The 27,470-nt window shown below is 40.9% G+C and overlaps 1 protein-coding gene across 1 annotated transcript in view; it reads left to right on the forward strand.

The window, feature by feature from the left end:
* epha6 (eph receptor A6) overlaps positions 1-27,470 on the forward strand; it is a 172,339-nt gene that overhangs the window by 31,469 nt on the left and 113,400 nt on the right. Inside the window, exon 3 of the mRNA XM_069663594.1 lies at positions 12,808-13,471. Coding sequence (XP_069519695.1) covers positions 12,808-13,471 — 664 coding nt within the window. The remainder of the gene's footprint in view (positions 1-12,807; positions 13,472-27,470) is intronic.

Consider the following 27,470-nt stretch of genomic DNA (forward strand, 5'->3'; position numbering starts at 1 on the left):
AGGATGGCTGAGGCCATGACCAACAGGGTGTCACATTGTGAGAGCACCACCGAGATGACAGATGGGTGCACTGGCTCCACCCTGCTGGCTATCCGTTCGCTGTGATTGATGCAGGAATAAGAAGAGCACACGGTCTTTGGATTTCATTCGCTCACCGCTGTTCACTTGCTCCTATCGATTTAGGGGTGTGCAGGTGATGGGCAGTGGGATAATGTGTGTGTGTGTGTGTGTTTGTGAGAGAGAGAGAGTGGATAGAAGAGGGATGTGAGTTGCATCTTACCTGTTTTTAATTGAAGAATCAATCCTAAAGAACAGCAACGAACAATCCGGTATCAAGTAGATAAAGAACAACTTTATCCAAATGCACCCAACTTACAAATCAAATGGGAAGCAGAATTTTCTGGTGCGATAGAATCGTGTAATAAATAACTACAGAAAGTAGTTTCAGTGATGTTGGGGGCAGTGCTTGTATAACAGCATTGGATTCTAGCTGAAATTGCTGACATTTTGCTATATAAATCATTATTTTGAGGGGCAAGTCTTTCCCAATGTTAGTATTTGTGCTAGCTCTGACAAAAAAGTAACCTGAAGATTTTCAGTATTGTTCGACAGTCTTTACCCATATGTTTAAGATAGATGAACCTCTGTAAGTCCTGAACAATCACTGCTGGCTTGATTTGCTATTTTGGAGCGCCTCATTGTACACAGTTTGTCAAAATGGACGTACCAGCATTATTTTACCACAAAAACGAGGAGACATTGGCAGAATACTGTCTGGTTTCTCTAAACAAACTTTCGTATTTTTATAAATCAAAATGAAGATTGAATTCCGTCTTCACAGCAGGACTCTACTCGCAAGCTATTGAAAAACAGCTTTTTCCCCCCTCTCTGTTTCTGGTGTGATCATAGTTTTGTCACATAAAAAAATTAAGAATTCACCATTTGGAGAAAAAGGTTTAGCAGCTAGATTTGGCATCAAAGGCTCTGCTCTCACGGAATCTGAGCAACACCAAGGTGACAGATGTGAAATAGCCAGTGATTGTGTCGCATGAATGCAACTGATGATGCGGGTCAGGTCAGCTAATGCACACCAAAGAGTAAAGAGTAGTAGTAGAGAAAAAGTTAATTTACAGAGATATTCAAGTTATTTTCTAGTCTGCATGCGTTTTCTGTCATATCATGCTTTCTGATGTTTTCAACATGCTCGATTGAGCCGACATCAGATTTCTGCCTGTCTCTAAATATCCTCTGCTACCTGTTTTTTAATTAAGGCTTATTTTAAAATCATCTCCCGTTTCTGCAATCAACCAGCAAAGCCACATACTTACATATTGCTCTCCTACTTAGATAGTAGTTGAAGTATCAAACCTACTGGAGAGAATAAAGTGTGTGTATGTGTACTGTATGTGTGCATGTGTGTGACCTCAGTGAGGGGGCTGAGCTGGCTTGTGAAACAATCTGGGCCTATTCATGGGTCTGCATCACTGATAGCAGATTTATATAATCTTCTATGTAAGGCTCTTTAGGGTGCCACTTATCCAACACTTAGAGAACTGTGTAATTCCCTTGTATACTTATATATTCCCACGGTGCTTTTTATTTTCTAATATCAAGAAAAAAACAGTAATCAAGTTCAAGATCACGACAGCAAAACAACTACCTGGTCCGATAACCTCTCTACATTACAGAGGCTGTATAAAGGGGAAAAAAACCCTGATGATCACATTGACATGCACACTAAACATTGTCATTGAAGGCCATGTATGAATGATGAATGGTTCCACTGTCAGGCTGTTTTATGGCTTCCATTATACTAAGATGTCAATATAAAAGATTCTCTGACATCTTCAGTATTGTTATGCAGCTTCTGTCTTGCGTCGTATCCTGCCAATATTCCTCATCGGCACACCTTTAGTAATTGAATTGGGAGGCCCAGAGTACACAGTGAAAATCTATTTCTATAATCCTCCAATCAAAGTATTGACTGACTTGTTGGCACTCAGTTAAACACAATGACTCGGCCATGGTGGCCACATATTGACGAATCCTCCCATGTAAGGCCCCATTTGTCCATAATGAGCTCTCTATGGACCAACATCTGACACACACATACCCGTTACATTTAAACAGTAATGGAGAATGTAAAAAGTCAAAGCAACACTGTTGCTGCATAGGTAAGCAGGGAATGCCGGCAGATGATACCTAACGATGTCTTTTCTGTCATGTTTGTTTGTTTTTTGATTCATGAAAAAATCCCCAAAATCAATCAAAGAAAAATGCATCTTATTACGCCAATATGATCTGTTATAGATATCAGTAGACTTCTCATTTTCTAATCTAGGTTCAACACCAGCAGTGTAAATATGGACCAAGCCAATACACATTGGCATTGAAAAATGTATGTTTCTATTGTTACACCCAGGCTCAGTGAGCGGACAAAGAGTATGAGAGAATTCAAACAGTAACTTTTTTATATTACAGGCGAAAACAAAGACAACAAACCAAAAGGTATGGCGATGGCAGAAAGAAATAGAGATACAGAGAGAGAGAGAGAGAGAGAGAGAATAGGGCTAAAAAGCCAGGTCCAGCCTGCCCAGGTGCAAGACTTCAGGGTAACTACAAGCAGCAACCTCGAGTGTTGAAATGGAGACAGTGCAGAAGTGTAAAAAACTGCAGTTCCTCAAGGCTGCACTTGAGGCTGGCTCCAGAAACCAAGAAACAACATTACAGCAGATGGGAAAATGCCCATTGTTACAGCAGAAATGAACATGTTTACAGCCTGGTACAAAAAACTGTTTATTATAAATAGCTCATTTTTACTATTCAAAATAACGGGGGGTGATGTAGTATTATTATTATTATTTTTAAACACACTCATTTGAATTATATTAAGTCTTAAATCAGCCGGATCACTTGAGTGACAGGTGGATACTGCTGGCTGTCTGCTAGTCGTCAACACAGACACACTGTCACTGAACTTTAACTTTGCCTGTTTGAGTTGTTGAAGCCTTTTGGGGAATTTTTTTAATTTAAAATGTGGATAAATAATCTGTCTCTCTCTATGATTTATGGAACTTTCTAGCCATGCAAGAAGTCTGTGCTCCAGCTTTTCGGTGAGTTAAATGCTAGTATTATTGTATTGATATATTTTGCACTAAGTAGTGGGCCATACCTGGTTTGTTAGTCCGTTCAGTGTTTATCAAACATTTATTTAATCGTCAGCCAGTAAATAGGAGTCAGAAGTAGTTGGCTTTTGGAGAAACCAATGGGTGACATCACAGTGGCTCCATCCATTATTTATACAGTCAATGGGTAACTAGCTCCGCCCCTCTCTGCCTACAAGGAAAAGAAACACAGGACAGCAGAAGGAGCACTGACACAGTCAGGGGCCGTCACACTATATAACCCGATATATCTATTGCCATTGTTTGTGTTTATCAATTTCTTGACTGACTGACTGGCTGACTGACTGACTGACTGGAGTAATGAGGTGCTTTGAATGTAAATTGTTCTCTATAGTCTCTGAGACAAAATCTTATTAAAAGGGGGATGAAGTGTTGGGAGTGGGTAACTTTATTCTCTTTTCTAACAGTCATAATTTCCATCCTGTGCTCATTAATATTCATAAGTCATAAAAACGCCGGAAGACCACATTTAATTTAGCTTTTGCTCCTGAACTTTTCCCTCACTTTCTCTCACTCTGTTTTAGCTGCTTTACTTTCTTCTCATTGTTTGTTCTTTTTCTCATAAAGTCAAAGAACTGGCATCATGTTCCCCAGTGAGCAAAGGCTCTTCATCCATCTCCCTAATACATATTATTACTACTGTGTTCTTGTGTGTATGTGTGTGTGCGCGCAGAAGGTGAGGGTTTTTCATCAATCACAGAGGGAGGCTCTGGGATTAAATAAAAATCTTTCAATCCCAGTGACAACAGCGACCCACACGAACAAATGCTCACAATTCAGCAAGGTGCGTGTGTGTGTAAGAGACAGAGACAGAGAGGACATAAGGAAGACAGAATAGGACAGACATAGGAGCGTCACGGGAATAGAGGCAGGAAAGAGGGAGAAAGAGAAAGAAACTTACACATAGATGATAACAGAATTAGTAAAGAGTGAGACACGCAGTAAACTTTGAAAAAAACACTATCACAGTGATTCATTTTGGTGGTAACTTTTCCCAGACATACTGTTATGTGCTATTAGCCTAATAATTACAGGACCGTGTTAAATATTTTTTTTAAACTGAAGAAATATAATAATTTCTAAATGATGTGTTTTCCGACAAATTGTTGATTTCTTAAGTAAATAGCTGTGTAATAAGCGGGATAATGTATAGAGTCAGACACTCACCCTGTCAGGGTTCCACTCCATTAAAACAACCTGCTTACATGATCCCTTAGTCAGTGACCAGACTAATGTGCTCTTTTAATGCAAGGTAGAACTAAAAAGTTAAGAAAGATTAATGATCCAGCATTTGTGTTTAGTCTTCTTCAGTGTGATGAGATCTAATTAACACAGTTTCTTTTTAATTCTTAGATATACATTTAAATACATCACCTTTGAACCATGACATTAAAAGTAAAGCACATTTTAGTTTTAGGCTGGACAGTTTTTTCTTTTTTGTTCTCTTCAGTCTTTATCTTTGCCTTAATTGAGGGAAGAAATCTCAAGGGAACGGCAGAAAAACACACTCGCTCACGACTCCGCTGGCTCCGTGTGTGCGTTGGCTATGTGTGTAACCGCAGCAGAATTATATCTTGGTCTAAGTAAAGCAGGTGAAGCTACGGGACACGCTGTTCAGTCCCACAAGCCCCAGTGATGACAAAAGAAAAATAAATTATAAATATTCATTCCGTTCTAGCCTCCTGTGACCCAAATGAACACCTGTGATTTCATTGAATTCTTCTTTTCCATTAACAATATACAACAGCAGTGTCCTGTCTCTCTCCCACAGGATGTTGGTAATTTCTCCCTAAAATTGCTGAGGGACCCAGCAAATTCCACCCACTGAATGAAGAAGTGTGGTGTATTTATTTATTTATTTTGACACACAAATGTTCATATATTTTGAGAAAATTGAGTATCATTGTATGCTTTCTGAGCTGTGGGATGTTAATACATACTAACATGCACTGTAGTTCCTTAATGAAATCATAATACCACACACAAATGTACAGGTGCAGTTTCCCTTTATACTACACATGCTACCCTTTATACTAATCACACAATCAATCAATTGATTTTATTTAACATTATGACCACTGACAGGTCGAGTGAATAACATTGATTATCTCGTCACAATGGCCCCTGGCAGTGGGTGGGATATGTTAGGCAGCAAGTGAACATTTTGTCCTTGAAGTTGATGTGGTGGAATAAGGAAATATGGGAAAGCATCACGACATTGACAAAGGCCAATTTGTGATGGCTCGACAACCAGGTAAGAGCATCTCCAAAACTGCAGCTCTTGTGGGGTGTTCCCGGTGAGCAGTGGTCAGTATCTACCAAAAGTGGTCCAAGGAAGGAAAAACTGTAAACCAGCGACAGGGTGATGGACAGCCTAGGCTCACTGCGGGTGGGGAGTGAAGGCTGGCCTGTGTGGTCCAATCCAACAGAAGAGCTACAGTGCATTGCAGTTGCTGTGTCTGGAGCATACATAGCTGCAGACCGGTCAGGGTGCTCATGCTGACCCCTGTCCGACGACGTAAGTGCCTACAATGGGCACGTAAGCATTAGAACTGGAGCAATGGAAGAAGGTGGCCTGGTCTGAATGGTGTTTTTTGCAATGATCTGCTGGGAAATCTTGGGTCCTGCCATTCACGTGGATGTTACTTTGACACGTACCACCTACCTAAATAATTGTTGTAGACCAAGTACACCCCTTCATGGAAACAGAATGCCTTAATGGCAGTGGCCTCTTTAATGCACCCTGCCACACTGCAACAATGGTTCAGGAATGGTTTGAGGAACACGACGAGTTCAAGGTGTTGACTTGACCTCCAAATTCCCCAGATCTCAATCCAATTGAGCATCTGTGGGATGTGCTGGACAAGCAAGTCTGATCCACTCCCACCTTGCAACTTACAGGACTAAAAAGGATCTGCTGCTAAAGTATTGTGCCAGATACCACAGGACACCTTCAGATGTCTAGTGGAGTCCATGCTTCTATGTGGCAGCAGAACACAATACCAGACAGTTGATCAGTGTGTAGAGCCACACTGATCAGCCAATCACAGCTAAAGTTATCACTAAAAAAAAAGAGCAGGTCATCATACTTATTTAGAGAGACCCAACATTAATCCACCATGAGCAAGAACTTGGCAACAGTAGCAAGGAAAAACTTCCTTTTCACAGGCAGAAACCTCGAGCAGAACCACTGCTGTGGCTCATTGGTGAACATCTGCCGCAAACGGATGGGCCAAGAAAGTGGATATACGCATACATATAGAGAGAGATGGATAGAGACAGACAGACAGGCAGAAAGACAGGGAGACATATAAATGAGGGTTTAGTTAAGTAGTGTCTAATGGCTTCTGTGTAACAGCTGCCAGTTTTGTGTCCAGTGGCAGCTTACCACCACCAGTTTGTTTGCACCAACAAAATGTGTACCAGGCAATTACAGAATTAGAATCCTGCCATACTACCGGAATACTCTACAGTGTGTGGTTTACTCAGGACAGATATTAAACATTATATAGATTAAGAATACAAATAGCGAGTGTAGAAATTAAACTGAATATATCTGGAACACTGTGTGTGTCTAAGTGTGTGTGTGTTAGGCAAGTCTGTACATTTTTAAACATTACACACGTCTGCTGTCAGTCTGATCGTAAACCTTTTAAAGCTGCCCTGCTTAACCTGCCCCACTGGTTTCTGTCGGTAATATAATTATTAAGTAATTCTTTTATAGTAGGTCATAACACACTCTCATTCTCACAGAGGGGCATTGACTTTTAAATTATGTTTAATTCTTTTTTTTTTAAGTGGTGGGACCATTCAGGATCGCTAAATGTTTAATTTCGATGGAGGACGAGTGGAGCGGGTTATGACACTATAGTTAAAAGTGCCGTCCTCAATAGGGCTCTGGGTTTCACAGTTTTAATAAAAGGAGCTCACCTCTGGGCGAGTGTCCAGTAAAATGACTGGCTCCCTTTCATGAAGGAGAGAGAGATAGGCTATAAGTGCCGTGGTCTCAAGCTGCAATCAATCAACCTCTTTTCTGACCGTTTTTCAATTATGCATGTAAGGCCTGATGGAAGGGTAGTGAGGTGGGCAGGCAGGTCTTCACTGAAAGTTTTCTACTTTAAAAAAGAAGTGAGATCCCATTCAGATTAAAAATCTGTGACAAACACACTCTCAAGTGGGTTTGATCCTGTCAGATTGGTGATTTCAGCTGGGCTTTGGTGTCATGCTGTCACCAAAATGATTTTAATTTGAAGTGAATTAAGAGGAAATAAAGTCATTGCTTGTAAGACAATTAAGAAAAACTGAATTCCCAGCTCTTACAAATTCAAAGCTGCAGGATGACTTATTTGAAAGTGTCGCCCCACAGAGCTGCGTGATGCTATCAGCCAGCTGACAACGTGAAAGTCTCGGAGGCCTTTAGATCAGCTGTGAATGGTGTTAAGCTGGGGATTCAAGCAGCAATATGTTCCTATCACCATGGATTGTTTTCTCCCCTTTGGGACAAATCACACTGATACCTCTGCCTCTATCCCTCTGTCTCTGGCCACAGTTTATCTACAATGGCATTTTAACGCATTTCATTGCTCCCGAACTTAAGTAATTCCCTTCAATCCATGGATAAAATGCTTCTCAAGAACAAGACACCAAACATTTTCTTTTTTTCATCTCCCTTTTGTCTCCTTTCTGACTTCTCTTTCTCTGTCTCCCACATATTGCACATAATAATTTGCTATAAAAAAGCAGCCTATTAGGAGTGATATCTTCAGTTTTATTCCAAGATATTAGACTCGACTCCCGTGCCTTGATGCACCATAAAAGTCTCCTGGGTATAGAGGCTGGGGGCGATGTCTGACCTTGATCTGTGTTAGTGTATGCAGGTGTGTGCAAAGACTTGGTTCAGGTTCATGTACAGTATATTTACACAGGTTTTGTTCCGTGCTGTAACAGTCATTCACTAATAATATGTGATTCTGAACTGAAATTAAAATATTGGAGAGAAACCAAAAACTGTGTGGGAATGAATGTCAAGAAATTCTGAATCACATGTGAATCGTGCCTATTAACACCAATCTTATTTTTTCATCTTTAACAAGCACATGCTTCTACCTGTTTCCTTACATTCTCATAATAACCTTTCCCGACCCCTAAGTCATCTCCCCAATGTGGAAAAGTCAAACATATTCTTATAATCTAAGACAAGATATTCTCTCGCAGAATCTCATTTTTTCAGCCTCCCAAGCTGTAGAGCCTACAGCTGTTAAAAGAAATATTCCTTTGAGCTCAAGGGTGCTGATGCATCTTTCCTCCCACGTACACCTCTGCAGGTCAACAGCTGACTAAGTGGTCAAATCACGTTGAAAAGGCCTGAAGGGTGGATTGAATCAGCGCCTTTAAATACTTGTTCACGTTCCATGGCCAGACCGAGTGTAAAGCGATAGAAACCAATAAAAGATCAGTCAAATATTGAAAAGCCATGTAGCTAAGAGACAGTAGTTAGATGCTTATAAAAGGTAACTAAATGTGTGGATGGAATGTAGATGGAAATGAGCATGAGACTGAGAAGTTAGGTCTGAATATCAGGCCTGTCAGTTCAGTAAAACCAATGGCTGTATGTATAGATGGACGACGTGTCTCCATTTGCTCTCTTTGTATGGAATTGATGCCAAAATAGCCCCTGTGAGGGACACTGCCATCTTGCGATAGTGACGTCATCTGGAGCCAGAGTCCAGCAGAGACCGACGGGTGGTGCTGCCGTAGCTACTTCCGCTAACCAAAACACGCACTTAACTTACCGAAAAAACAGCAGAGATCCTGCACGTCGCCGTATTTAACAGCAGAACAGCTTCTTGTGTTGGTCTGAAGCAGACGTTCCTCCTCTACTCTGCTAGTCCGGAGCAGATCGGCTGCAGGAGCCATATTGGTCAACAGAGCTGTCAATCATCCTTTTCACAGCATCAAATAACTAATTAAAATTAAACTTGTCAGCAAAATGAACACTTGGGCGTAAATCAGTGTGATAAGAACTAAATATAATGACAGAAACCATGTTTGAGAATAATTTATTTGACATGTATTTTGATTTTATAGTTTGACTCATGTCCCATCTGTTAACATGGAGGAGGCAGGCTTTATGACCTATACTGCAGCCAGTCTGCAGGGGGCGCTCTAAATGTTTTGGCTTCACTTTTAGGGAGCTGTCATGTCGTCCATCTTTTTATACTGTCTATGAGTAAAACACATTGTAAATACATACATCAGACAAATATGTTTAGTTTTATGAGGCCACGTGTTGCTATGATGTTGCATTTACAGTATGTGTACGCCCATGTTTTCTATTATAAAACTTAAAACTCTGGGGAGGTTACGTGTTGACATGTTTTAATGCATGGTTTACCAGATGAAGGCTTACAATGTGTACGTTTTGTGACCTTTAATCAAACAATCAATAAAGTAGATATTACAAACTTTGGTTCCAATTATTTTACTTTGATATTATAATCAAAGTTTTTAAACCCCTCAAGAAAAGATTTGATTGTGTAGTGTGCACTTCTTAAGGGTTTTAATTGGGTTTTTGATAGGTGCAGCTTAAACAATTACAAGCTGTTAACAATTAGGACATGCAGTCTTTGATAGTAGTGTGACAGCAAAATTGATTATATCATTTTTTGTGTTGACGTTGTTGCGCCTTGGCAAAACTTAATTTCCTTAACTACAGTCAAATAAGTCCAACTGATTTGTCCAAATCTGTTTCCAAGATTTAAACCATACATCTTCATAAAAAGGGGAGTTTAAAGGACTAGATCAACAGTTTGGGAAATATGCAGTGTTTTAAAACTACAATTATTGTATGAAGAAAACAACCACTATATAACCTTTAAAATAGTGATCTTTTTCGAGGCACTGATAGGCAGATCTTTTATGTGCGGACGAAGTCATGCTAGTTTCCAGTCTCCACCAGTCTGTAATAAGCAAAGCTTCTTTTTTTCATAAAAAATTCACAAAAGACCACAATTCATACAAAAATGTAGAGCAGTGCGCTACCTTTCCTGGCAGAATTCATTTTATGGGCAATATCACATCCAATCAAAATCAATTTGTTGACTGTAATGCTACAATTACACCTTGAGGGAAGAGCAGATTAAAGCTTGTCGTCTTTGGATGATTGAATTAGAACATGTTATTAAAAAGGATAATGAGTATGTGAGAGCAAACATTAGCCTTTGATTACTACTCTCATCAAGAGGTAATATTAAGCTAAGTGCAAAACAGCTTATTAAATGTGCAAGCTTATCAGGCAAATAGTATTGGTAAATTAACCATCAGCTCCATCACAACAGTGGACTGGGTTTGCCTATAAAGCAGTTGTTTTCCAGACATTAATTAAAATGGAAATGTCTCCTCCCAGACCCGGGGAAATTGAAGTGTGTGCATGTATGTGTCTGTGGGAGTGTGTGTGCTGTAGTCAGTTCACTTTTAAATACAGAGTTATATCAAAGTGTTGGGTTTTTAATGAAACGCTTTATTCACTTCCTTCTTCTCCTAACTTCCAAATGCATCTCTTGCTTGTCTTTGTGAAAACAATGATTGTGTTTGGCTCATAAAAGGACACAGTTTTGTGTGGGTATCACTTTACACTCGGCTTGAGTCACAAGGGCCAATTTGGAGTTTTGTTGTACAAATTAGAGGAGAAGGGTAATGTTGCCTGTATCTTGTTATCATATTCTATATGCATAAATTTGACCATAGTGTTATTTTCCAAGTCCGAAGTAAATGCCTCCGAAAATAAGGACTGAGGGTATGTCAGTGAAAGTAACAATTAGCAATATGTAAATAAATGATACAAAATATGCTCTGAAAAATGATTTTAGCATATTCTTTTTTTATGCCAATAAAGCTATTTGAATTTAAATGAATTTTAGTGTACAGTATTATTAGTTTAATCATACCCCAACATATACAGCACAAGCTAAATGGTTGCAGTCTAAAAATAAAGCTCGCACACACACACACACACACACTCACAAAGGCAGACTCTGCAGCTTGTGGAGGGTCTCATGCTGCATTGTAAGCAAGGTGATTTGAGAGCCCTTTTTCCCAGGCAGGTAATTTGATTCTCGGAGGTCGATGTTGGCTGGTTTTGGGGTCGCTCATGTAGCCAGTCCCCACTCTAATAAAACCAGAGAGCTGTGCAGGACCAGGAGGCTAAAAACCCCCATTAACTTCTCTCCCATCAACATTGGGACAGGTAACCTCATGACCCGGCAAAGCTGCCATTCGCCCTGATCATGTGACTTGGGAGTTTCAGAGCTGATGACTCAGCAGCCTGAGTAAGACATCATTCTAGAAATACCTGAAGGAATAAAAGGAAAAGACCTGTGTAAAGACCTGGGGAAAAGTACTTAATGGAATAAGAGGAAATGTCATTGTGAGTTTTTAATGATTTTTTCACTTCAAATGTTGAGGATAAAAGTGTGTCTGCATACCATTTTAGCTCAACAACCCACATATAACTGTTTGAACATGATTTCACTAAATTATTACAGTTTGTATATGTATGCTCTTTTGAAAAGCTCCTTTTGTTGCACCATTTTAAAAAATGCTGTGTCTGACCCACTATTGCTAGTGAAGCAGCACACAATTTGGGTACAAAGTCAGGCTCAAGGCGCAAAGAGTTTGGCTTAAGTTCCTTGATTATTCATTGGTGTGTTTTGGGTGTAACATGAATCAAGCATGAATGAAGAGCCAGGTGCGACTGCAGCAGGCTGTTACTACTTACACCGCAGATTGTTCTTAAACCGAGCTCGGGCTGGCATATTTAACTTCTTTCTTTCCACTGTGTCCCTGCACACGCAGTGTTAGTAACGAGCAGAAGAATGCGCGTTGTGAACTCGCATATGTATGCCAATCTTTCTAATGTGCCCTTCAAATAGCAGAGACAGACTGCGATTTGTCGGTCTATAGCATAGTCGCTTTCTGCATCCCAGAGATAGCAACATGCCACCTGTTTGCTTGACCACTCTTCAATTTTAGACCAACACGCCCATGGGCGCTAATGTGGGTGCAAGTTCATTTGCAGTTTACACAACGTGGGCGCTGGGTGTGAAAATGACAATTGCGTTGGGTGGAAAATAGCAATGGCTCTTGCGCTGTGCTGCTTTACGCCAGGTGTCCATCCATCCCTCCATCCAACCTGATCTCCCCCCTACACAACATTATGGCACTCTAAAAATGACTTCGGACTTCATCTTTTTTTCTCTTTCTTCTGTAATGAATTTTTAGGCCACTAGAGGGCTTTGTCAGTTGAATTTACAGTATGCCACTTAGGGAACGATACTTAAAAAAATGATGCTGCTTCTTCACTTCTTGAGAATTCCACTTACAACAAAGGGTTTCTGTCAGGAGGATTTGATGAAATGTGTTGGTCACATTGATGCTTTAAAATAGAGACACATTTTGGATTCCAATGAAATCATGGCACATGATAACGATGGTCTAAATAGTAAAAGCAACCGGTTATTCTTTATTCTGTCCATCACTGTTGTATCGAACACACTTGCCTGTTGATCTTATCATTTAATTGTGATTTATTTTCTCTCCCCTCCCCTTCTTATTTTATAACTAGTGGGACGCCATCACGGAGATGGACGAGCACAACCGGCCCATCCATACGTTCCAGGTTTGCAATGTGATGGAGCCCAACCAAAACAACTGGCTTCGCTCCAACTGGATCTCTCGACAGGCTGCCCAGAAGATCTACGTGGAGCTTCGCTTCACCCTACGAGACTGCAACTCCATCCCTTGGGTGTCTGGCACCTGTAAGGAGACCTTTAACCTCTTCTACCATGAGACTGATGAGGCTCATGGTGTCAAATTCAAGCCCGCTCAGTACACGAAGATCGACACCATTGCTGCCGATGAGAGCTTCACTCAGATGGATCTTGGGGATCGCATCCTCAAGCTCAACACTGAAGTGCGAGAGGTGGGGCCCATGACCAGGAAGGGCTTCTATTTGGCATTTCAGGACATTGGTGCCTGCATTGCCTTGGTTTCAGTGAGGGTTTACTATAAGAAATGTCCATTCACACTGAGGAACCTGGCCTCATTTCCAGACACAGTTCCTCGGGTTGACTCTTCCTCATTGGTGGAGGTGAGGGGGGCATGTATTGACCATGCTGAAGAAAGAGACACCCCCAAACTGTTCTGTGGAGCTGATGGAGACTGGTTGGTTCCCTTGGGAAGATGTGTCTGCAGCGTTGGATATGAGGAGATCGATGGATCATGTGGTGGTGAGTTTTCCAAACTGTCTATCTTTAATTTTGCTTTTCATCCATCAATGCAGCATTTTTTTGAGACGAAAGAAACTCCATCAAGTCTTCCAATACTGAGGATCATGTTAGAGAAACTGGTTATAGTTTAGAGTGTCGTCCATGTCAGTTATTATATATGCTTCAATTATGTCAAAGTACCAACCTCAAGTCATTTAATAGCTGTAAACTTATTATTGGATTTTGTGCATGCAAGGGGAGCTGATAAGTTTGCTACTAAAGTCAAGGATGAAAAGCATGTTTAAGAGTGTTTACCATCTGGAAACTGACACAAAAGTCATTTTAAAGAATTTTCAACTTGAAACTTAGACTGACAGTATACGTCAGCACTATTTGTTGTCTGAAAAGTAAGGTGAAAACCCGGTAGGACGCTGATATCTCCCGTCTACTTCATTAAATATGATTGCGGCTCGACTCTTCCTTTCTATATGATATAGTTACCGGGCCAGGAGGTCAGTTTCTTTTTCGACTCACTTAAAAGCATCATATTGATGCATCAGACAGTCAGATAGACAAGCAATGTAGCTGAAGTGGCTGATGAAATGTCTACAGGGTTTTATTTCTGTCAAGGTTTGAAGTGCAGGCAGCAGGGAAGGATGGACTGTAGGTAGGTAGAAGTCTGGATTGAAGTCATATTGCAATTATTTCAATTTGCTTCAGACATTTTAACAATGCATGCATGTACTACAATCTATTTACAGTCTCTTATAATCCATATACTGTATGCATACACTCACTCGTTTGCTGTGCTGTCACACATCAAAGATTTTTCTCAAAGGCTTTGTCTCGCACCTGTTCCCTTCATTCCCTCTGCTTGTCATCACCTTCCTCTTCATTATACTCTGTCCTCTTCATTATGGCTAGCTAAGGGTTGAAGTAGTATACCGGCAAACGGTTTATATATAATGTGCATGTAGGCATATCTATGGTATTGGGTTCTACCATTTAAGCATTATCATAAAAAAAATACATTTAATTCTCCGTCACAATATCTGGATTGGTGTAATGCATAAGTGCAATGTCCTCTAGTGCTGTGTGAAATCTAAAGATCAGACTATCAGAACTCACCAGAGAATTTGTCAGTAAATGCGGTTGGCGCTGTGTTTTTGCTAAAGTGTGCTGTGAGTGTGCAATGATGTGATTTACAGAGAAATGGCGTTTGTCTGTGTGTGTGATCGGGTCTACCACCCGCTGTCTCAGGGTCTACCTTGGTGGGTCAGATTACCTCGGCTGGCTTGGTAGCAGTTTGATCCTCGACTCTCTGATGGGTTATCGCTGGTAGCATCACTCACTGTGAATTCCAGAGTGCAAAAAAACATTGCTATGGACCTCCAACTGAAAATAAAGAAAGATACTGGAACTCCAAGAAAGGCGCCAGGTGGACTCAATGCCAAATCTTTCATCTGTATCTGGCTGACATTTGTCTGATCCAAATAAAGAGAATGAGGTCTTGAAGATGCTCAAAAGATGGAAGTAGTAACACAAATTGAATAACTGAGTGTTGTTTTGTTGCCCTCCAAAAGACATCCATCCATCCAACACCACTGCAAATACAGCCTTGCTTAGTGCTCTTTTGAAAAATGATTTGAGGACTACTCACTGCCTTTCTCCCGCCATCCAGAACCAGATGTCCTCGTAGAGTTGATTACGATTCATTTTGTGACATGGGTCTGCAAGGTTTCCCAGCTGCGCTCGCAGCTGCATCGCAATCAACAGGCCAGGGGTTAAACTACAGCTGTGATTAGAGCCCGACTCTAAAATGGCCAAAGTGGCTACTTCATGTCTGTCCTTTTATTGTTTTTTCCTATTTTCATAAATGTGCGAGTTTGCTTTCGAGACAGGTATTATCAGCAGGCTTGCTCTTTATCCTACAGATAATTGTTGTGTTGCAACCCATTACATTCAACCTAAACCAAAGAGGTTCTCTGAAAGGCCATGTGGAACATTTAAATATGCACTTTGAAAGTATGTTACAGTGTTTAATATCCAAAACAAGAGGTGGTATTCAACAATTTACCTTTAATCAGTCTTGGATGCGCTTACAGCAACCACATCATGGTCCCCTCAGCATCAGAATCCTTATTGTCCCGTATATACAATAATTTGCATCCCCCGGTTCTACCCTCGCCACCCTCTCTCTCCCTCTCTCTGTAAGAAGCAGATTTCACAGTCGGGTTAAGTTCAGCCCTCTGGGCAATGTGATGGCATTTTACTGCAATGTCAGCCCTGAAATGCAGCCCCTGCTCATTGTTCCAGGATTCAAACAAGCGTCGTTATTAAAATGCTCCGCACAAGGTACCACCGGAGCGCCTAGGGCATTGAGGGAGAAAGACTGAGGTGGCTTGCTAAACCTAGGCTTCAATTCCCAGCCTACAACACCTGCTCTTTTAAATGCTATGGCTGCTTGACTAGGCCTGAATGTAATGTCAGGTTTGAATGATGTATGATTTTAGTGTAATAGCATCTTTGATGAGTGTTTTAAAAGCACAGTGCTACCGTTTGTTGACCTTTGACCCTCTCTTGTTGCTTATTTGCCGCTCATGCACTTCATATAAGTTACTCTAAACAAGAGCAATGGTTAATGCCTGAAATGTTATGTTAAATGCATCTCTAATAGAAGCCAATTACAGCATTTCCATCCTGAAAGCGTTGCGCAGGAGAGAGGCTATAGAGGAATAATTCTCTATGGTCAAAGTATCTTCACTCAATAAATGCAACAGAGAGGTGTGGGCTAAGGTTCTCCATATCACATTACTTTGTTCAGGTCTCAAAATAGTGCCCTACATCACTTTAGTATTTAAATCATTTCCTCGGATAACCCCTAACACCAACTCAGCTGCAGTTATGTAACAAACACACAGTTACACACTTTACAGAGAGAAGATGAGTTGTGTGAAGTTTACATAAGGGGCTTTAAGCTCCACTGAGGTAGGAAATAAGGACCTGCTCACCAACCAGTGCTTTAGTCACAATAGTACTCTGTTCCCTATTCATTTCCTAGATGAAGTTTGGAGTGTCAGGGTGCTGCAGTGGGGCTAGAGTGAATCGTATAGCAGCTACAATAACCCCTTGACCTGGGTTAAAACTGGCATACTCCTCCATGTGTATAGATGGAACCTCTTCATTTAGGCATGCATTTCCTGCTTTCCTGATGTGAGTGCAGATTTGCAGAACAAATAGGATGATTTGAGATTCTTTAAGAACTTGAATCTACAATTGCCAATGTGGTTAAGAGACTTAAATATGAAGCATAATATGATCAAATGACTCAAATGAGACAGCAGTTTATTTATAGCCGACCCATATGCTCATAAACGCCTGCCATGTGAAGTTTTTGACTAGTTGTAGTATGAACATGTTCTTGTGAGTGTACTCCCCTCTTACTTGCTCTTGAGCACACACAAAAGGACTGACTGCCTGAGCCTGCATATGATGCATAATGCATGGTCCTTCCAATGGTTTTGCACTATTCCAGTAATCAACAGGTGACATTTACACATCAATACCTAATGTATTGCACTAAAAAACACCTCTGCATGTTATGAGACACACAGAGGTGGATGAGGAAACTGAATACTGCTGGTGTCCATCTGCTAAATGATTCATGTCTGCTTTGGTAAGAAAAAGCATAGAATCCATGAATGTTGGCTATCGAGTGGTGTTCAGCAACACCAACTCTGCTACAATGCAAAAAGATAGTGATACTGCTGGGTCATGGGATTTTGAGGGGGGAGGATTAAAGCAGAGGTCATGCTTCACATCGGACCTCTTGATGATCGCAGTCTTTGCTGGATCATGGTGTTAAAGAACACAAGTTTAATAGGAGCTATTTATAGCTTTGCCACTGTCAGACATTTATGGGCATTTATTGCATTTGAAACATTAACATATGGTTGTTACATTCTTAACTGGTTCTCAATCATCAGTTAATTGGCATGAAGTGGAAAAGAAGAATAAAAACAACAGGTAATAAGAAAAGCAAGCAATAAAAACAACAAGTAAAGTCGTATTAAGAAAAGGCTCTTTTAAAGAGGAAGGTTTTGAGTCCTTTTTTCAAAGTTTCAACACTCTGTGGTGACTTCAGGGGGTCAGGGAGGGCATGCCACAGGCGTGGAGCGGCAGAGTGGAAGGCCCGATCCCCCATAGTGTGGAGCTTACTCCTGGGGGGATGGAGACGGTAGGAGTTTTCAGAGTGGAGGTTTGTTTTGGCAGTTTCTTGAGGTGTGTGTGTGATGCACTGATGAGTAAGTAGGGAGATTTTGTATTTGATCCTGAGAGAGATATGAAATCCAGTGTAGTGAGTGGAGGATGGGTGTGACGTGGTCAAATTTACGCTCTGTCATCAGAATCCCGATGAGAAGCCTTGAGGAGACAAAGGCGTGTAGAAGTTTTTCCACATCAGGGAGGGCGATCCTTGGCGGACTCCACAGGTGACAGGGTGTGTCTGGGACTTTGTGCCTCCCAACGCAACCTATTCTGATCTTCCAGAGAGGTGGGATTTAAACCAGCTTAGGGCAGAATCAGAGAGTCCAATGGTGCAGTGCAGACAGTTTAGGACAGTGTCAAATGCTGCAGTCAGGTCAAGGAGGATGAGAAGAGATGGGGAGCCGTCATCAGCTGACATTAACAGGTTGTTTGTGACCCTAACCAGGGCTGTTTCAGTGAAGCCCTTTTAACGTGTGTTAAGCCTGAAAGACCCGCTGCTTTGGATGGAATATTCTGAGTAATTTGTTCAGTGTGTGTTTAAATAATTGATGTCATAGTCTTACTTAAGATGTTTTTTTAGCTCTTTATCTTTAAAGCAGCATTTTACTTTATCTAGGCTACATAAACCTCAACTGGCAGCAAAGGTTCAGTCAGGGTGCTGCACTTTCCCTCTACAGAGAGGCAGCAGAGACTGAGAGAGAAAGAGCTGAGGGAGGCAGAGAAAGAGCTGCTTCTCTCTAAAGTAACCTCACACAATTTATCTCCATTAAGTAGTTTCGTCTCCACACCTTTTGTTAGAGGTGGAGATGAGCAATGTTCTTTGGATTGTAACAACACTATTTTGTTTATAGGCTGCACTATTGCATAATTTACACACACATGTAAAGGGACATTGTGTGGTGCTGAAAATAATATCCTGTTATAAGTCATATTCTTCTTTCAGTTAAAACCTAATGTGTGTGTGTGTGCCTGTAACACACACTGTGTATGCATTGTGTATTATGGTGTAAAGGTATAAAGTATGATATACTGTATGCCCTGACCTCCTCCTTGGCACTCCCTCCCTCCCAGCTACCAGAACTGTAGGCAAGCCTCGGGTATGCCTAAATCTGCAGTACACACACAAACACGCACACACACACACACACACTCACACACACTCACAAAGACCAAAACGTCAATAAGTGCAATCCTTGGTGTTAATGCAGGTAGACGCCTTGCTCGACCTAAATGATTGACAAACACATGCATTGAGTCTCTCTCTCTCTCACTTACACACACACAATCTGTCTCCATCGCTCTCACTGTAAGACAATCTAGCTGATGTTGTTCCCACTCAGTGTTTACAGCAGGTCGTGTGTGTTTGTTGGACACTGTGCGAGAGCTCTCTGCAGCGCTATGAATAATGTAATCACAGTGTGTTTGTGTGTGTTTATTTATATGTGCGTGCGTCACTGCGTTAGTTGCCGGGCACTGTTTGTTTTTTTGTTAAAATAAAGTGGTCCTCCCTTGTGTTGGGCTGCAGCAGTAAGTAAGAGCAATTTATTTACATTTTAAAATAATGCTGTGCCACACGGTGACTGTGTACGTCACGTATTAAAGAAAGATGAATACCCCCAAGGAATGAAACTAATACAACATGCTGTGACATTTTATTACTTGACTTGTATTATTATAGTCCATTCAATTTTGAATACATAACACAAAGCATTTCAGTGGAGAGAAAAAAAGCCAGCTCTGTTGTCAGGTGTTATTTATGCAGCCCAAATTCCCAAATCATAATTTGCCTTAGGGGGTTTTACAATCTTTGCAGCGTGCCAAGGCCTCTGTCCTTAGACTCTGGATTCATGCAAGGAAAGCTCACACAAAACAAAACCTTGAAAAAGTTAAAGCTACATACTGACTGACAGACTTGTAATAGATGTTTTGTGTAAAAACAGACCAACAAAATCACAGTGTAATCTCAGTGATGTAGCTGCTGTTTATGCATTAAAAGTTAAAGACTTTATTGCGAGTGCTGACTGTGCTTACTCCGTTATCTTCGAGTCGGCACCGATAATCCTATTGTAGTTTTTGAGTTGAGCGTGCCAGCTTTTTTCTTAATCTCAATGATAACATTTCTGTTTCTACATGTGACGTATGGATCCAGGTGAACTTGAGTAACCCTATGGATCGCTAAGTGGAATTTGAACCATACAAGCTCCTCTCCACCATGAACACCTGGTAGGAAGAGGCCAGACTGACACTCGTCACAGGCCTGAGGGAACAGAAACAAAGTCGGGGGGGTCATGGAAATTTGACGTTATTAGAAAGTTCACAGTTTTATTGGTGTCACAGGTCAACAAGGACGGAGACCATACAGAATTTAAAGTTATTTCAAAAATATAATATTTAAAATGAATACAAAAAAGACCTCATACAAGAATCTGCTTGTCAAAAAAAACATTATCTTAGAAAGAGAGAAAGAAAGAGAATTGGTTAGTTTAAATAGCCATGGCCCAATCTTTCCAGGTGCAAGACTTCAGGTAAACTGGCTCCACCTACTCTACCTGCAGAATATCTGAGAAAAGAAAACACCACAGAGGAGCACTGACAGAGTTAGAGGCTGACATATACAGGACGAATAATAGGTTTGATAGATCAATGTGAACTGAGTAGTGATAAGTAGTTATGCTCTAATCAAAGTATGAGTATTAATTGAAACTTGAGGCAAAAAAAGGCTTTAAGTTTGCATATAAAGGCCTAAATGGAGTCAGATTGATTTTAACTTGGAGGTTATTGCAAAGGAAGGAGGCTCTAAAGGAAAAGGCCCTGCAGCTGGTTGATTTCTTTTTAGCTCTACGAACAGACAGGTGCCCTGTATTCTGTGAGCAGAGCGCACAAGAGGCATTAAAGGTTTAATTAAGTCGGACTGGTAAGAAGAGTCAAATAAAGAGAAGAACCTTAAAGTAAAATCTGACTCTGACTCTGAATAAGGAGCCAATGAAGTGAAGATTTGTGTAATCTGACCATTTTTTCTGTTTAAGTAAAGATTGTAGCGGAAGAATTCTGAACCCTTTCAAAGTTTGTATCACTATGAAGCAGCAGACCTTTTGTGTATGTACCAGACAAGCAGCCTTGTTAAGCTAAAAGATTCATCACATTTTTATGAGATCAAACTGTTTTACTTTGGTATCTTCAAATATTCATATCCAAAATTGTGCTCTGTTTTTACTCAATCCAACATGACACTGGATCCACATCAGGTGTCAAAGGTGAGCTACACACAGGTAATTGGGCTGCTAACAGAAACAGCAGCGCTAATGTTAATTGGCATGTCGGTATAAACACCCTGAAGAAAGTTTCACTTATAAGACATTTTCAATTACAGCACGAAGACAGTCAGACAACAATTACAGCACATATCCTTCAACCTGTCAGCCCGCCAAATGAGATGTCACACTCACACAAGAGGGGGAGGATGCTCAGGCACACATAATGATTCACACACACGCACTTAGGCAAAGACACAACAGCCCGTTCCGCATGCCAAACCACCTGGCATCATGGTCAACAACAAACACAACACACACAAAAGCCCCAAAAATGCACTCAAGCAAGACAACATTTTGCTCTCACAAAACATGCTCTAACAAACACACACAAGGAGACACACCAGGGGGCTCAGGCTGGCATCGGCAACAGAGCTGTTTACAGATGGGCCACACTGCAGGGAGACACTGTGACATTTCAGAAAAGGATGGTTTTAGTTTAACAAGCATGGTTCTTCGGGCTTAATTGGGAGTGTCTGGCAAGAGAGCGAGTGTGTGTGTGTGTGTGTGTGTGTGTGTGTGTGTGTGTGTGTGTGTGTGTGTGTGTGTGTGTGTGTGTGTGTGTTGCCTGTTTGTGTGTGCTGGTAGCGACTCGCAAATTGTCAGATAAATTTAACCCCACTTCATTCTGCATCAACAGAGACACACAGTTCTAAAGGACAAGTCTGTCTTCTTAAGGGCAGAGCTGAGGTATATCAAAGGCAGTCTCCAGTTTCTCCTTTACCGCATGGAGACATCTCCTCTTTGTCCCAGACATCAGTAAAAGAGAGCATTTCTAATCAGACCAGAGACATGTTACAAATATACCATCAGTTAACAGACTATTAGCACTCACTCTCCTTCATACATTATGCTTAGGTGAATGTACATTCTGGAGTATAGATGAACCTGAACGCATGGCTTTTTGTTTGTCGTCAACTCAGTCATTGTGTTTGCATTTGCTCTTGCAGCTAACACAAAGACTATAATTGAAAGCTCTTTGAACGCTGACGGTATGCTAATGCGTATTTCCCCCGAGTTATCATTAAGCTCAGCGTACCACTGAAAGGAGTGGAGTCTCCCTGCCAAAGGCTTGATGTGGCTTGAATTCTGTCCAGTGTAAATAGCTGCTGTCAGCTCCACTGCTCCTTTGTCTGTCATACATGTATAGTGAAAATCACTGTATATTACGCACATTCAGTAGACATTATTATTCGCTAAAACATTTAATCTGAAAAATAGATTAATCAGCCAACACCGAAGGATACAGCTGAATGAATAAATGTGATACAAGGAGTTGTGGATCAATAAAAGAAATATTCTCGTGAAATAGAAAGTCTACATACATATGAGATTAAACATTATACAACAAGACCGAACAAGACTTTTGTGATGCCATTAGCATGCAGGTTACATCATGTCCCCATTGTTTTATGACTACGTATGCACAAAACTTCCAGCATTTAGGAAATTGTGTTTTTGTCAGAATGGAAAAATCATTGACAGGATCGTTGGGTAACTTCAAGTGCAGAACAATTAAATTATTGCAGATGGTTAATTTGCTTTTTAGGGAAAAGTTTCCCATTGTGACAACTCAATAGTATTGGAAAACAAATTACATTTGACAAATGAAACATTTCATTAGGTTTAATTAAAAGAAAATTTGGCTAATTGCTGAAACTGAACTCTTTAAAAATGCAACATCAACTTCTTATTTCAGTGGTGCTGCTCTGTTTACTTCATTTCTTTATTGAGATCCATTTTGTACAATATGGAGCAGAGTTTAAGCTCTTTATTGTCAAAAGTGCAACAAGTTGCTGTGGCTCAGCGGTAGAGTCGGTCGTCTTCCAGTCGGAAGGTTGGTGGCTCGATCCCCAGCTCCCTCAGTCTACAATGTCAAAGTGTCCTGTGGCAAGACAGTTGGGCACTTTACGTAGCAGCCTCTGCCATCAGTGTATGAATGTGTGTGTGAATGGGTGAATGTGACATGTAGTGTAAAAGTGGTTTGAGTGGTCGCAAGACTAGAAAAGCGCCATATAAGTCCATTTATAATTACAATGGAGCGGTTATTGACAAAGTAATTTGTAGCTCTCAGGCCACATCCAACAGTGTTTTTACAATTATGTAAAAAAGAGGTATAATCTCAAACATTTTCATGTAAATAAATGTCTGTTAAGTCACTATCTATCATTGAATGAGGTAACACAATGGTGATTGAGCCTTTGGCCCACTGATGAAATCCTTTGCATTTGCAGTTTATAGTATTATTATGGACTGGGTGTCTGTGGCGACATTTGCGGAAAAAAAATCACAAGTGGTGCCCAGTTAGTGATGCGTTCTCCATCACCCAGCAGTGGCTGGTCTACCAGAGAGGGTATCCGGAGCTAAGTGGCTGCTTTTCCGCTCTCTGCAAGTGTTGCGGGTAAACGGTGAAATGGCTGAAAAAACAAAGAAAAGAGCGATGACTGCAGATACAACTTCAAAAATTAGTGAAAATCCAAAGAAAAAGAAACAAATTTGACGCTCAGATGAAGGCAAACAGTCTAAAAGGGAAAGCGACCGCCAGCAAGGACAATAAAGAGTTACAACCGGAGCCAACCATACACGTCTGGTAAACCCTCCTGTCGTGTTCGGGATAAATCTGATCAATTTACAACTTTCATCAATCATAAATATTGTGTTTTTCATTTGATTGCCTCAAGGTCTTATGATATCCTCCACACTAGGCATTTGAAAACATAAAATTGCTGATCACGTTGAATTTTATGTGGTTTAGTCAACTTTGTAATGCCTGTGGTGTTCCCGGTCAAAAATGACCACCAAAGATAATTAATGGGTAACATGGATAGGTAAAGATGGAAAACATCCCCTTTTCACACCCACACATCCACACATTTCCCCACAAGAACAACACATTTCACATTTGAACAGCATGAAGAGGAGATTGAAGTTGAACCAGAGGTAGAGGAAACATAGAATGGATTTTTGAATACATTTTCAGTGTCTATTCTGTGTATATTCACTGCAGTTAGAGGCTGACATATGACTCATATACAACTTAGAATGAGAAGTTGTTAAACTTAAGTTTAAATTCACGTATAAATTCTCAACATGTGGAGCTCCTTTGTTCCACTGATAGGTGTTGACCAAGCAGTCAGGGTCAATGGCCTCAGTCAATATGGCATTGTGAAAAATGGCCACCATCTGGAGCAGGCCAGGGAGGTCGTTTAGTGGGCCGCAGTGGGCGGTGGATGGAAGGAACTTCCCCCTGAACTCGGTGGTCATCTTCATTCTGCAGCTTGACCTTTCACTACCTGCCACCGACTCACTCAGTGACCTTGCCGGTGTGGGGGAGACACTCAGTAAAATGCTGCAGGGTATTCTACTTTATACCTTTGTTAGACAGCAAAGGATGTAGAAAATAGAAGAAGATGACTATTACGCTGGAAATGTGGCTCCACCATTTATCACAGATTTTTGCAATACAGCTGGCCTGTCTGCCTTCAGTCAGATTCCACAAATGTTTTGCGTCTTGCTTTGTTTATAAAGAAAAAGTTTCAATAACAAGTGTAACATTGTCCCTCAAATCAGGTTATATTATTGCCTAGATGGCTAGGCAACATGGAATTTGAGCATGGTTGACATTGTCTCTTGGAGAAAAGAAAACCCTGCTGTGAAAGAGCATTGTGCTATAGTTGAACCGGAGCTACTGTACTCCATCCTCTGTTCTGTGTGATGCAATGGCCCTCAATCATGATGAAGATGTAAGTGAAGAAGCTGTGTGTACATGTCTATCTACTGTTGTCTGTTATTTCACAGTAAGAACAGTAGAGTAAGAGATTAAACTAGTGGCTCAAGAGAATTTAAGTTAGATTAAAGCTGGGGTTGCATAAAGGTTGAGAAGTTCAACATCAGTTCAAAATACACTATGATGCCAAGATACATATTTGCTGCTGAAAAATATTGGACAACAAGTACTTCTGCGTCTGTCGAGGAGGTCTACTTTTAGTCTTTGGCATTTGGTTTGATATTTGTTGGGTTGTGAAGAACACTCATAAACAAGCTGGAATCTGCTTAAAACTGCCAAACCTTATGAACACATGAAATCAAACAATCATCAGCAAAATGTACAAAGAACAATAACTGTTGAGGAATGCAGACCTAATATCGGAAATGTGTTGTACTGATGATAATCTGAGGAGGAGAAAAGCATGCTGATCAGTTATATTTCTCCTAATCGTTTGCTTTACCTTCCACTGTCTCTCTTTGAATCAGTCACTTGATGAGCATTAGAGGCCCTCGTGTCGTCGCTCTTCAAGCTGTAATTGAGAACAAATGTGGAGAGGGAGAGTGTTTAATTGGGGTTGTCAAGCTGGTGGGGGTGGGCGGGGTTTGTTTGGCACCCAGAGATCTCCTCATCTCTTTGCATTTCAACAGTTTAAAGAATAAATTATGCAGATTGCAGTTTTTTGCAAGGCCTAGTTGCAATGTGAACTTTCGGTGACTTCTGCTTGGCTTTTTTTCCCCCTTCGCTGAGAGTTACTTCAAAGCCGGGAAGTGATCAAAGACAGTTGAAAAAAAAATAATTCCCCAACGTAGCAGCACCCTGCATACATTCATACAGCTTCTGCCTGTCTCGACACCACACTCTCTCTCACTCAGAAAACAAAGCAAGCGACACCTTCTGATGTTTCCTTCGCTTTTCTGGGTTTTTTTTTTGTCTCCTTGAGCACAGTCCTGTCAGACATTGCAACATTTCAATTGAATTCCCTTTTTCCCTCATATGTGTGTGTTCTATTTTAGTACATAAGCCGAGAGACTGAATTAGTCATTAAAGGGTATGTATAGCACGACATGGCCCAGATAACACATCACAGGCCGAGATTGAAGAGCAGACTTGTCATAAATGAAAGCACATTTTAGGAGCGGGAGACAGCTGCTCCCCAGTATGAAAAAGAAAAGAGAGAAGAAAAGACGGGGGTTACCGGGGGTTCAGCGCAAATGATGAGTCTTTTTTGTCTCAGTGGGAGTTTGTTTATCCTGCAGACATAATTCTCTTGTGACCAATAATAAAAACATATATACGTATGCTTAAGATGTCATGTAAAAAATGAATGTTTTATAAGCAGCTCTTGTTAGCACGAGGGGGGAGATGGTTTTGAAAGTGGCTGTAATTAAGATATCACTATCAAGATTTTTCCCATGCATACTGATGGAACATATGCATGAGCCAGAAATCGTTGCCTCACAGCCTCATCAGCACAATTACCCATCTAATGCAGAAGCAAGATCCACACCTGCATTCTCAGAAATCACTGCCTGTGGTCAATCCCAGTGCCAGCCAGTTTACTTACCAGCCCATCATTACTTTTCCATCCTTAAGGCAGTGATTTTGTTATTTTTAGTGCGCAGATGTTGCTGACTTTAACACACCGGCCTTGAAGTAACTTGCTAAATACAAGTGAAACATTTTTAGATCTGATTGGATTTTAATGTTTTCCCACACAGCATGCAGTACCAAAGGCGTCATGTCACAATTGTTTTACTCAAAACTCACCTGCCTTTATTTTTCCTGCTACATGCGTAACTGGCAATAGTGCAATCGCAGTAAAAACGCCACTTTTGGCGGCCGTGTGGTGGGCGCTTGATGATTTATTTGCACCTGCAGTTGTTTTCTGGCTCAAAGTGAACATACTTGCGCCAAGGTGGCACAAGAGTGGCACAAGAGTGGCACACATTAGGTTGTTTTTTTGCAGAATAGAAGAATTTGCGATTAAATTGTTATTCCATTTCCACCTGCTTAGATCCCAAAAGTAGCCAAATGTGGCTGGTTTTAGGTCACAGAAATTACCCTCTCCCAAAAAAAAATTATTAATTTGTCTGTTTTGAATTTTCCAATGAAATGGAAACTGACCAGTTTTCTTTACAACATACCCCCAAACTATTGCACATAGAATCAACTTGATACAGCGAAATCATTTGGAGTACAGCAGGGGTCCTGAGCTCTCATCAAAGCTGTAAGGACATTTGTTTAATAAAACCAAAGTGTGATCTGCATTATCTCTAACAAATCAAAAGATAGGCCGATCAGTTTCTATTGTTACAAAGATGTCATCGCAGTGACGATACTTTAACCTCGCTCACAGTCTTCCTCACCCTATCCTTCCATCTCCTCATATACGAGCAGCAGCAGCGCAGGAAGCGAGCCGATGACCCCGGGGTACCAAAGGCTTTAACTAGCAGTAGGTGTCTCTCAATCTGCCGGACTGCAACAGCCAAGCATGTTAGTCACACTGGTGGATTGCACACACGCACGCTCTCTCACTCTCACACACAGACACACACACACACACACATGCAAAAGTGTCCCGTGGATAGACTTAATCCAGCCATTGAATGCAGCAGGCAGAGATAGCAGAAGTGGGTCAGTTCTAGAGAAGTCTGTGGTGTGAAACCGTTCCCCT

This window comes from Semicossyphus pulcher, unplaced genomic scaffold (assembly GCF_022749685.1).
Source record: "Semicossyphus pulcher isolate SPU_LCO1_2020_fin unplaced genomic scaffold, fSemPul1.0.p SCAF_15, whole genome shotgun sequence".
NCBI classification, from domain to species: domain Eukaryota; kingdom Metazoa; phylum Chordata; class Actinopteri; order Labriformes; family Labridae; genus Semicossyphus; species Semicossyphus pulcher.